At 32.4% G+C, this 12,113-nt stretch overlaps 3 protein-coding genes across 13 annotated transcripts in view; 2 read left to right on the forward strand and 1 right to left on the reverse strand.

Annotated features, from left to right (window-relative positions):
* Positions 1 to 52: 52 nt before the first annotated feature.
* On the forward strand, positions 53 to 4,702 carry LOC100115796 (integrator complex subunit 8). 2 transcript variants are annotated; one of them, XM_031929125.2, is made up of 11 exons: positions 53 to 399; positions 489 to 900; positions 983 to 1,220; positions 1,315 to 1,551; positions 1,625 to 1,870; positions 1,941 to 2,190; positions 2,255 to 2,701; positions 2,788 to 3,277; positions 3,787 to 3,905; positions 3,984 to 4,330; positions 4,405 to 4,702. In XM_031929125.2, the coding sequence occupies exons 1-11, from the start codon at positions 276 to 278 to the stop codon at positions 4,522 to 4,524; spliced, it is 3,030 nt and encodes a 1,009-aa protein (XP_031784985.1). In that variant the 5' UTR covers positions 53 to 275; the 3' UTR covers positions 4,525 to 4,702. The 2 variants fall into 2 exon arrangements, with proteins under 2 accessions (XP_031784985.1, XP_031784986.1); XM_031929126.2 differs by lacking the exons at positions 3,787 to 3,905; positions 3,984 to 4,330; positions 4,405 to 4,702 and adding an exon at positions 3,619 to 3,762.
* Positions 4,703 to 5,419: 717 nt separating this feature from the next.
* On the forward strand, positions 5,420 to 10,181 carry LOC100115840 (importin subunit alpha-7). Of its 2 annotated transcripts, none has more exons than XM_008207595.3 (8): positions 5,420 to 5,733; positions 6,271 to 6,480; positions 6,564 to 6,758; positions 6,837 to 7,057; positions 7,169 to 7,432; positions 7,513 to 7,717; positions 7,847 to 8,150; positions 8,283 to 10,181. In XM_008207595.3, exons 2-8 carry the CDS (start codon positions 6,271 to 6,273, stop codon positions 8,477 to 8,479), a joined length of 1,596 nt encoding a protein of 531 aa, XP_008205817.1. In that variant the 5' UTR covers positions 5,420 to 5,733; the 3' UTR covers positions 8,480 to 10,181. The 2 variants fall into 2 exon arrangements, with proteins under 2 accessions (XP_008205817.1, XP_001600445.1); XM_001600395.6 differs by lacking the exon at positions 5,420 to 5,733 and adding an exon at positions 5,741 to 5,920.
* Positions 9,481 to 12,113, reverse strand: part of LOC103316049 — a 30,309-nt gene continuing 27,676 nt past the window's right edge. For 5 of the 9 annotated variants that reach the window (XM_032599041.1, XM_032599042.1, XM_008207600.4 and 2 more), the window contains exons 2-3: positions 11,278 to 12,108; positions 9,481 to 11,198 (exon numbers count right to left, since the gene is read on the reverse strand). In XM_032599041.1, coding sequence (XP_032454932.1) covers positions 10,896 to 11,198; positions 11,278 to 12,003 — 1,029 coding nt within the window. In that variant the 5' untranslated portion in view covers positions 12,004 to 12,108 and the 3' untranslated portion in view covers positions 9,481 to 10,895. The remainder of the gene's footprint in view (positions 11,199 to 11,277; positions 12,109 to 12,113) is intronic. The other 4 variants (XM_031929127.2, XM_032599040.1, XM_008207603.4 and 1 more) reach the window with 3 other exon arrangements.

Below are 12,113 nucleotides of genomic sequence, written 5' to 3' on the forward strand. Positions count from 1 at the left end.
AGAGAGAGAGAGAGAGAGAGAGAGAGAGAGAGAGAGAGAGAGAGAGAGAGAGAGAGAGAGAGAGAGAGAGAGAGAGAGAGAGAGAGAGAGAGAGAGAGAGAGAGAGAGAGAGAGAGAGAGGAGAGAGAGAGAGAGAGAGAGAGAGAGAGAGAGACATTAGGCCCAAAGCGCGAAGGTATAGATACATACATCAGCAGCAGATGAGCAGTAGCTAGCCTGCATTAGTCTATTTACAGGATACTCTGTACTTAGATTGTGATTGTTTTTGATTTGCAATGACGATGGATGTGGATTTGTTAAGGCCAGGAACAGTGCCAATTTCACCAGACACTGTTTTATGGTTTGAATTTTTGTTGAACCCTTCTTTACTACAGATTCATATTTCAAAGCCGCTACCGGGTATGTTTATAACCTGTATTCTTTATAACCTAACTTTCAGTTTTTAAAGAAAAATTATGTATTCCTTACCCTTATATACATTTTCTTAGATCCATCACCAACAGATCTTATTATTAAGTTTATGACCATTAATGCTGAGCAAAATAATGAAGTTAAAGTGATTGAAAATGATGCAAATGAAATAAAAATTAATGTTGTCAATAAGTGGACGTACAAAAATTTAGCTTTGAAGATTTTGTCTTTAAAAGTAGCAGCTTATTTAAAATGGGATTTGGAATCACTGCAGAAAAAAATACCTTTACAAATGCAATTAACTTTGTTGCAAGATTTATTTTTTATAACAATGGATGCTGTGGTTGAAATACCAGCAGTGCCAGAAACAAAGGCAAAAGAAGCTTCAGATCGAGCTTTGTTTACATTAGTGCTGTATCATAGGTGGTTGTTAAGAGCCATTGTGTTTAGAGCATTAAATAATAAGCAACAAAAATCCTTTTCTCACAAGTAAGTAAAATAATAGAATTTTCTAAAAAAAATTTTTATCGTAAAGCTGCATTAATTACTAAATAAAATAACATTTGTTCAGCCCAGTCATTCAAGAATCTAATTTTGTATCATCTGTGATGAATGACGAGATTATAAGAAAATTAGATTCTCAGGCTACAAATAGTATTAACTTTTTAAATGAGGTTTTAGAATTAAAAGATATGAAACCTAAAGTCCTTACTTTCGATACTTTTCAAATGCTAACAGAAAATAGTACAGAAATTAAGCAAGATTGGGATAACACATATACTATTACAGAAGATGAATTGAAATGCCAAGTAAGTTAAGTAGAATTGTTGAAGTATATGTATTTGAAATTAAGAATTTATCTAGCAATGATAAAAATTTATATGACATGTTGATTTTGTTTAGATACATTATGATCTTGCTGTGTTTCATATTCTTAGAGAAGAATACCAAAAAGCAAAATATCATATTAGTCAAGCTAAAGATTTGTACAACAAGCTTGATACTTCTGAATCTATGCTGTACTGTAAAATAAAAAAGGAACGTTTAGATGGATATTGTTTAGCTTGCGAAGTATCTGTTGAGGGTAAACAACCTAATCTGACTCAGCAGCTACTAACTTCTATCAAAGATCAATACACAGTACGTTTTTAGCGATGTCGCAAATTCTTAAAAATTATCATTGTTTAATAGCTTGATTAAATTTTTTTTATAGAACATTTTGCAAATTTTACAAGCGGATAATATTGCAAGAGAAATACCTCAAGTCTATAGGGATAATCTGGAATTAGACATTCAGGGTGGTTTAGTCAACAGAAAGATAATTGTTGCTCGTGATTTGTTACTTCAAATTCAATGCCTCAATCTTGTTCGTAAGGTAGTAGAAAATGAAACAATTATTGGTGACTATGTAACTGAAATTAAATCTGCAGGCTCCAAAGGATTAGAAGTACTTTTTTGGGTAATATTAATTTCTAAACAATAAAATATGTATTGATAAAGAAAATCAGGTAAATTCATATCATTTATAGGCATTTAGCGGTATTCTCGAAAAGAGTTCAGCTTTAGATAAACAAAGGATAGCTCGTCATTTGCTATATCTTGTTATAATGGGTGACATAGATGGGCTTGCTTCTAGAATTTTGAATGATCCTGTTTATTCAAATTTATTTGAAGCTTCTGAATTACAAGAAATAAAGAAACAGTCATTGTCTGAGAATCTAGATATTCCAAATTTACTGCTCAATGATGACTGGGGTATCTCACCTGTTGAATATACTCGTAAGTAGTTTTGAAATTTGAAATTCTTTGATTATGATACTGACAAATTATTTTTTTTCATTAGAAAAACAAAAAATTGAGATGTTTCAATTGGAACAACGTCTTATTTTGTCTTACGATCCTGATGAAATTCGAAAAATTCTTATGGAAATTGTTCATTTTCATAGTGGTGATTCGAGATATGTAAAGCCATTATGGCAAACAAATAATTCATGGGAAATACCAATCCCTTTGCAAAGTGTTATATCTGCATTACCAGCTAGTTTTTTGAAAGATTATTCTTACATATTATTGGCAAAGAGTAAAGAGCTTGCTTTATCAAAAGACTTTTCTGGGGCGAAATCGTTATTAAGTATAGTAGAAAATGAAATACAGCGTGATGCACCAATTTTGAAGGAAGTTACCAAAGGAGGACATAACTCAATACCAAAACTTTTGAAGCTTCTCAGTTGGGAATCGTTATTGGTTGAAATATGTAATTGTTTATATGCATGGCCTGTAACTGATATTCGTAAGATTTTTTTATGTTAAAACATTTTTTTAAAAATTTTATTTTGTGACATTGTATTATTTCTGATAAATAAAATATTTTTTAAGGTATAACACAGGAATTGACTGACGAATGCAAACAGTGCTTAGCTGCACTCCAATCGACAGACCAAGTCATACCTAGACAAGAAATAATTGAATATTGCACTGTATTTCTTTTAAACATGGCTGAATGGGACTATTTAACAAACCTAGAGAAGCAGTGGAGTTGTTTTGAATTCGCAGCAGCATTGAGTAATGTGGCAAAACATAAAGGCCAAAAGTTTCCAAAAGATGCTTGGGAAATGGTTTTAGCAGCTATAAGACCAAATTCTCACATGCAACAAAAACGTAGCAGTGGTAACAGTGGATCATCAGGAAACAGTGTATCAAGGGATACTTTGGCTAATATATCATCAACTTTTAGTCGATTAAGAGAAGTCACAGTGTTAAATATTGCAATTTCGTTACTTGCCCGATTGCACAACATTTTGAGAGATGAATCTAGTTTAGAATTGTACACAACATATTTAAATATGTGGCCTGCGAGTGTGCCAAAGTAAGTATTTAAAAATTAGGGGCCACCGTACCTTTTAAATAGATATACTACCAAAGTTAAATTCAAAAAATTGCAGTCTAGGCAAAATAGCCTTCTATAGCTACCCGTGCGCGGAAGTGCTCAGTAGCATTCGTCAACGGAATCCTGTAGAAAATCACAAAGAAAAGTAAATTTTCTCTTTCACGCTATTCCAGCCTATCAAAACAATTAAAGTCTGATTTAATCTTAAACTATCAGATTTCAATAGCGCACTTTTAATTATTTTTTCTCCTCCATTTCGTTGATGAATGCTATCTAGCTTGCTTCCTTGCACAGATAGTGATGAAAACTATTGATTGCAGTTTATTAGAAATCAGAGAAGAGACATGTTCTAGAGCCAAGTAGTTGGAAGAAAAGAGAAGCTAAATTTACTGTTTGTATTATATTCATACAAAAGGTACAATGGTCCCTTGCAATTCATCTTCAAGGATAGGATCAATACTTATTATTAACAATACAATTCTTAACAGTGCTAAGCAGTATAATACTAGGGTAATAGGTGAACATTTATTTCAATTATTATCTATGGCATTGAAATATTACCCAAATAATGTATCTTGGTTAAGACTGATGGGAGATCTTAATTTTGGTAAGATTTCATTAAAATTTAAAAAAGTAATGTATTGATTGGTTTCTACAATATTCCTCTAATTTATATCTATTTTAGTACTAGGCTATTACGAAAGTGCAATGAAGTATTACTTGGAAGCAATTATAGTAGCCACTGACTTATTCACTTTAAAAATACAAGGTCAACTCGATGATTTAGTCTACAGAAGAATGATTAAATGTTGTGCTCATTTACAATGCAATACTCAAGCAGTAGTGCTTTGTCAATTTCTTGATGAAGTGGATTATGCTTTAGCTTTCAAAATGGCTGGAAACGAGCAGAAAAATGCAGCACCCAATGATGCAATGGATGCATACTATCATTGTATTTGGGATACAACGATTCTTGAATATCTTATCAATTTGCACACAAAGAGAGGAGAACACCATAGAAAACAACTTGCTGTAAGTAATTCTTACATGTAATTAAAATAAATCTTGATGCTGTCTTCAAATTTAAAAATATCAATTCTTTTCAGATCAAAGTTATTGGTCTCTTGGAATTGAACTCCAATAATAATGAAGAAATACAGAGAGAAGCTGCTAATACACGTAAAGCCAGGTTTCTTCGAGCTCTTGCCAAACAATATGTTTATTAGAAATATTGAATGAATGAACTGTGAAAGTATTTTTGATCCAATAGACATGAATGAATGTATTTTGTGAATAGTTTTTTTTTATTTGAAAGTTATAAGTTCTTTAATGGATAAGATGCATTTAAATATGTATAGAGTAGAATAATAATTTTTCTTAATAAACCCTGAAACGTACAAACAATGAGAAATTCTTCAACTTTATCCTTTCTATAATAGTAGGAAATTTAATGTAACTGCAAAAGAAATTATACTTTGATTTAGTAAAAAAGTATTAAACAAGATTTTCATGTAATTTTTTACGAAATAATCTATTTAAAAAATCGCACATCCTATATATGGAAATTCCAACTTGAAAACTTCAGACTAGCTTCAGCCCTTTCTGCTCTAGCCAATCAGCATCTCCGACGTAAACCCGTGTTACCCTCTCTCCTCAATTCTGTTTCTTGACTCATCTGCCCTCTGCCGTTCGAAATCCGCAAGAGCTTTCATCATGGATGATTGAATCTGAATGAGACACTATATATATAGAGAGGAGAGAGGAGAGAGTCTCTGTCAGAGAGCCGCGTCAGGGGTATCACGCGTAAAAAGGAATAGCGAGGAATAGCAGCTGACAGCCAATCAGAAGTAAGCGTTAAACGGACTTGTTCCTTATTGAGGTGGTGGGGAGAGAACATGAAGGAATGGGTCCGTTTAAAGATTGCTTCTGATTGGCTGTCAGCTGCTGTTCCTCGGTGTACCTTTTTACGTGTGATAGCCCTCAGAACGACTATACTGTACCTATTAAAACAATATATATATATATATATATATATATATATATATATATATATATATATATATAAGTGTAACGAGAAAGAAAGAAAGAGACAGGCACACACTATACCATTCGCCAATAAGCTTTTCCTGTCGGGGTCGGCGTGTCGCGTGTGCATAGCAGCATAGCTTTCTGGCTATATACATATAAATCATATACACCTATATATCTCTTCGTATATACAGCGCATATCAGGCGTGCGCGCTGTTTGCTGGCCCTGGGAAAAAAGAAGTGCGCGCGTATGTGAAGCGAGACGACGACACCGAAAGTCCGAACCGAACGAACCGAGCGACTGTGGTGTGGCTGAGCGCGCGGCGGAATCCGATACAGGAGGCTCATGAACTTTTTCGTTTGATAAGTACTTGTCGCCTCGCAGCAGTTGAAGAACGCAACCAACAGTAAGTACTCGACATTCGAAATCCCATTTTTCGATCCATTTTTCGTCTCCCTTCTCGAGGGCAACGCGTCAAAGCAGCATGCGAAAATACAGTGACGCGCTCGCGTAATTGTGTTTGCCATCACTGCTCATTGCTTTTCTCTTCAGCGACGTTCGGTTGCGCTCTCGTGTCGAATGTCAATCAGTGGGTGCGTTGCTTATTATTTGTACATATAAGTACGCGCTGAACCCGCCGAAATATCTGGTACTCGTGGATAATCAAATTTTCATATCGATAGATGCCCGCAAAAGTACTTATTGGTCGTCAGACCGACGTTGCTTCGGCAATCCTCGTTAAAGAAACATAACCCCTCGTGCACGGCGCAACATCCATATTTTTGCTCGCTATATATCACGGAACGGGCCAATGTCTCGAGAGATCCTGATGCATGTGACTCTGTCTGTCTTTTGCGCCTCTCGCTATTGCGAAACTAGCACGTAATCGTGCTGGCGAGGCCAGAATAATTGCAGGAGTTGACTTTTCTATCTGGATTTTCAGATGTCAAGTGGACCAGCACACAAGTACCGCTACAAGAATGTGGGTTTGGACTCGCAGGAACTCAGAAGAAGGAGGGAGGAAGAGGGTGTACAATTGAGAAAACAGAAAAGGGAACAACAACTGTCAAAGAGGCGTAATGTTCCTAATATTGTCACCGATGATGACGGGGTGTCTATCACCGAAGACTATACGGTGCCAACACCAATCATGGTACACACTTTTACCAGACTAATAGTTAAAAAAAAATGCAAACAAACATGTGTCTTACTTTTTTGTAAATATTGTTACTACAGCAAGCACCTGGTATTACTCAAGACATGGTAGAAGCATTGTACAGTCAAGATGTAAATGAACAATTAACAGCAACTCAAAAATTCAGAAAACTTCTGTCTAAAGAACCAAATCCACCGATAGATGAAGTCATACAAACAGGAATTGTACCTAGATTTGTAGAATTCCTCAAAAATGATACCAATTGTACATTACAGGTTGGTCAAGTTTAGGACTACTATTTTAGAAAGCTATATTACTTGTGATTATTTCATTTTGAAATTGTATCTTGATAGTTCGAGGCTGCCTGGGCATTAACGAATATAGCTAGTGGAACTTCTCTGCAAACTCGCATGGTGGTTGATGCAGGTGCAGTGCCTATGTTTATAGCATTGCTTAGTTCTGAATATGAAGATGTTCAAGAGCAGGCAGTATGGGCTTTAGGCAATATAGCAGGAGACAGTCCAGCATGCAGAGATCATGTTTTATCTAGTGGTATCTTGCCCCCTCTTCTTGTGTAAGTTTATACAGCATTGTATTGCATAATATTACTTACTTAATCTTGTGCCACTACAAGTTATGATTTTGCACTTTAGTCTTAACGTTTGTAAATGTTTTTCGTAAATAGGCTTCTTTCAAAACCAGCGCGTTTAACCATGACGCGAAATGCAGTGTGGGCACTATCGAATTTATGCAGAGGAAAGGAACCAGCACCAGATTTTCAAAAAGTTGCACCATGTTTGCCAGTTCTTGCATATCTCTTAAATCATCAAGATGCTGATGTTTTGGCTGATGCTTGTTGGGCCCTTTCTTACATAAGCGATGGACCAAATGAAAAAATTCAAGCTGTTATAGATGCTGGAGTATGCCGACGTCTTGTTGAACTGTTAATGTGAGTAGAGATTCATTAATTCCAGAGTTTTTCTATGGACAAAAATGTCGATAAATTGTTAACTTGATTATACTTTTTAGGCATGAACAACATAATGTTACAAGTGCTGCATTACGAGCTGTTGGTAACATTGTAACTGGTGACGATATGCAAACTCAAGTCGTCTTGAACTGTTCAGCATTAACTTGCTTATTACATTTGCTTGGGCAATCACGAGAAAGTATCCGTAAAGAAGCTTGTTGGACGGTATCTAATATTACTGCTGGAAACCCACAACAAATACAGGTTTGTAGATGAAATTTGAAAAAAAAAAATACATACACAGCATATTATAACTTCAAACAATTTGTGAAGACACATAATTTTACAATCAGAATAGATTTTCAAAGTGATAATATCTTTAAATATTTACAGGCTGTTATAGATGCCAAAATTTTCCCAGTTATAATTGACATTTTGGGTAAAGCTGAGTTCAAAACGCGTAAAGAAGCTGCCTGGGCTATAACCAATGCCACAAGTGGAGGAACAGCAGATCAGATTCGATACTTAGCCGATCAAAATTGTATTCCTCCATTGTGTGAATTGTTAACAGTAATGGACGCAACGATTATTCAAGTCGCATTGAATGGTTTAGAAAATATTTTACGCCTTGGAGAACAAGATGCAGTCCATCATAATGGAGTTAATCCATACTGCGTTCTTATTGAACAATGTTTCGGTAATCATTTCTTTCTTATTTTATTATTTTTTTGTTTGCAATTATTATCCTAAAGAATATTAAAAATTAAGAATGCAATATATTTTATTTTTAATATTATTATTGATGCTGAAATCTTAAATATGTTTGCAGGCCTAGATAAGATAGAATTTTTACAATCTCATCAAAATTTGGAAATTTACCAAAAAGCCTTCGACATCATTGAGCGTTACTTTGGCTCGGAAGAGGAGGATTCAAAAATTGCTCCATCAGTTGATTCTCAGGGACAACAATTTCAATTTCCCGCACCTGATTCTTCTCAATTACCAGTTCATAGCTTCCAATTTTAATTGAATAATTGAATTCAATATGTAAAGTACGTCAAGGCATGCGTTACTTTTATTCATCGAATGAGCTACTGTCCATTTTAGAGAAACATCTGATCTCTAAAGTTTAATTAACGGTATAAGAAAATGGTCCTATATTTTTCTTTTTTAACTTCCATTTGTATTAAAAAATTTTGATTTTACACTGGCGCTTTTAGACATAAATTTGAGATACCGTAATTTTTATAACTAACTACATAATGTAAACAGTACAGTGACATAACTTATGATTTAAAAAATAAGTTGAAAAGTAAAAATTATTTAGCAATGCTTTGTTACAATGATTACTATCACGGTTCTCGTAATTAAGTTCGTATTTGCTATGTATCTTATATTATAAAACATTTAGTTTGATATTAATGAAAAAAAAAGAACAATAAGATGAGGAAAATTTTAAGATTTAAATAAGGATTCGAAAAAGTACTAAATCGATTGTCAACTATTATCGATACAAAATTTGAGACACGGACATTACCTCGTTCGACGTCGACTGACCCAGAAAACTATAAACACTTGCATGTAATTTGCAAGACAATGAATGTGACTGAAGTACGCGACTATGTAGCCGAAACAGACAACACTACGCAACTCGCTACTCCTCTCTTTACTACGCTAAGTAGAAACATGACCAATTTAACTTTTTTACTGTAAATACGTATCTAGTAATTTTGCAGGCCATTCTATACAGAGTGCCCTCGAATTGATTACGTGATAAAAAGGAAAATGTAATACTTTTTATATATAATACACATATATATAAAATTATCTGAAGGATTTTCAAAAAATTCAAAAGTCGATTCGATTATCTCGTAAGGTCCTGTAACTTAAAGAAGATAAATAAAAAATACTGCTGCTCTTTTATATAAATTTTGAGTAAAAAAATTTAAACATACTTTGACGGTTTGTAAACATTGCTCGTTTTGTATTTGATTATATTTATTAAATTGAGACAATATAATTTTTTTTTTCATTTTGATGATTGCTTTTTGACTATAAATTAATATAGAAATTATAAATTACCTAAATTCTAAATCGCTGTAGATATCGTGAATGGACTGTACAGCAAATAAAGTTTTGGACATTCTGTATAAAAGGTCTGTGACTGTATAAAATGTATTTATTATTTAGGTTCGACGATACAATACTATGTAATACAAATGCTACTATATATACTGCATATTTTTAGTTACCGACATGTAAGATCATAACGAAAGATATGCTACAAAGAAAGTCACTCGTTGTATATTGCCTAGTTAAGATTTTTTCTTTTTCTTGCATTATGAGCCAACGAGTTCTCATTGTCACTTTGAAATGACTTTCTGCTTACGCTTTTATCATTACAGTCATTAAATGCGCATTAAAATAAAACATGCGTATTAATATGAATTTTCATTTATTGTTTAGAGAGCATAATTTTATTTTTTGCGTAAAGCGAAATCATTGGAAAAGAGACGATGAGATAGAAACTAAAATGTGATGATTTTGAGACGATGTCAGTAAATAATACTACAATGACTGCCGACTGCTACGCTACAACGTCAAAACGATGATGTTTTTAGAAACGAAGCATGAAACCCATCTCATTTACCCTTAAATTTGTTTTAAGTTCAACTAATGTAATATTCAGCAATAGAATATATATATATATATTATGTAACAATGCCAACAGTTTTATTAGATTCTATTTATTTACAAAAGTGCAAAATTGTCAAGCTTTTTTAAAATCATGAAAAATATAATATAAATCTTTAATATCTTGTTTTTTTTTTAATCAAAAGTTAAAAAACAAGAGGATAAAAAGAAATTAATATAAATATGAATTAAGTAGAGATAGATTCCTTATCTTTGCATGTCATTAAATTAATATTATGATCAATACAATTATACAATTATTTCAGGAGTGATTTTTCAAAGTTGTATAATCTTTATTTTGCAAAGATTTTTATGAAATCAAATTATTATTTTCATCTTTTTATCCTCTAAAAATAAAGAAATTTTTATTTCTAGTTGAATATTATTGCCAGTTTAACAAATGTTATTATCGTTTTTGTGTACATTATGGCATAAATATACTAATAAAGTAAAATATTATAATTATAAAAAAGAAATTGTTTACTATAAAAATTATTCTTTTATTGATTCTTTGTATACATGTAAATTATTTAGATACTTCTATACAAGTATATTTTGATAAAAACATTGATTATCTTTATATCATTCATAATTTTTAAATGTCAGATGTTAAAAAAATATCACGGTTGTATAATGAAGTTGCATGTAGAAATTTTTCTTTTTTATGTATATACACATGTATATTACAGCACTGATGAAAAATTCGTTAATACTTTTGAAAAACAGGATAAATCACAAAGTAAAATTTTTAAATTTTATTAGCTTTAGGTAATGGACATTGTTCTATATTTGGTTCGGGTTTTACAGTCAATATTGGACCATCAGTTATTCTGGTGATCAAAGGTTGAATAGCATCTTTTTTCATTGTACCAGACAATTTCTTAAAAAGTTCTTTCTCAACAAATTCAATTGGATTACTTTTTTTATCATAACCATCAGTTATGATAGTAATTATAAAAATTACTTCTTCAACAAGAGGATTTATTCTATCACACAAATTATGAAATGCTTTTAAAGCTTCAGTATTTATGTTTAATAAATCCCAAACAATCTGAAAAAAATTCAAATTTGTTTAAATGTTATCACGAGTCATATACCTGAATTATTTTAAATAATAGTCTTTAACTTACAACAGCTTTTTTATTTTGAATGCTAACTTTTAATGATTCTATAACTGTACCCATATCCGAATCAAATTTATCAGGTGTAAGTATCAGACTTCCACTGTTCAGAGCATTGCTGCTAACATTTCCTAACAAAACAGCTAAGCAATCCAATGGATCTGACTTGTCTCCTAGTAATACAATTATAGATGGTTTCTTCGGATTACGAATAATATTAACTATAGCCACATAAGCATTTTGCCATAATTCTTTTTCTTGATTTTTATATTTTGACTTCATACTTTTTAGAGTTACTAAAACATCACGTACCACAGACTCAACGCGTTCTGTTTCACTTATTTCTTTTATATCATTATTAGTATTGTCTGCTGCAAACACTTTTCTATTGATGATATAGTACAAAAGTAGAATAAAAATAATGAATGCAACAATATAGAGCATATAATTTGTATTATTCTTGTTCTTTTTTAATGGTTCGTTTGAACTGATTTGATATTTTTTTATAATTGTAATCTTTTTGGTTTCCTTAGTCTGTTCGATTTTCTTTTGAAATTCTTGTAAAGAAACTTCGGTTGATTTTCTTACATTTGATCTTGTCCTAATTTGTCCTTTAGAATTCATCATAAAATCAACTTTTTCCAAAGATCTATTCGATGTTTCATCTTCACTGCCAGAATCAGAAGTAATCACATCTAAATCATCATCACTGTCATTACTTTGATCGTTCTGCATTTCTTTTAGTTTCGATCTTGTTACAACCGCACTATTTTTAACATTATCTGTTATTTCATCTAACAGTGCTGCTGCATGTAGAGGTTTACGTTTTTGTGGATCTGGCTGCA

Source organism: Nasonia vitripennis, chromosome 4 (assembly GCF_009193385.2).
Source record: "Nasonia vitripennis strain AsymCx chromosome 4, Nvit_psr_1.1, whole genome shotgun sequence".
Lineage (NCBI taxonomy): Eukaryota > Metazoa > Arthropoda > Insecta > Hymenoptera > Pteromalidae > Nasonia > Nasonia vitripennis.

Excerpts from the sequence above, each read along its gene's own strand:
- LOC100115796 (XM_031929125.2), top strand. The coding sequence starts at position 276 with ATGACGATGGATGTGGATTTGTTAAGGCCAGGAACAGTGCCAATTTCA. Across the intron at positions 2,191-2,254 it reads CTCACCTGTTGAATATACTC|AAAAACAAAAAATTGAGATG; the intron begins GTAAGTAGTTTT and ends TTTTTTCATTAG. Across the intron at positions 3,906-3,983 it reads GATGGGAGATCTTAATTTTG|TACTAGGCTATTACGAAAGT; the intron begins GTAAGATTTCAT and ends TATCTATTTTAG.
- LOC100115840 (XM_008207595.3), top strand. The coding sequence starts at position 6,271 with ATGTCAAGTGGACCAGCACACAAGTACCGCTACAAGAATGTGGGTTTG. Across the intron at positions 7,058-7,168 it reads ATCTTGCCCCCTCTTCTTGT|GCTTCTTTCAAAACCAGCGC; the intron begins GTAAGTTTATAC and ends TTTCGTAAATAG. Across the intron at positions 7,718-7,846 it reads GAAACCCACAACAAATACAG|GCTGTTATAGATGCCAAAAT; the intron begins GTTTGTAGATGA and ends AAATATTTACAG.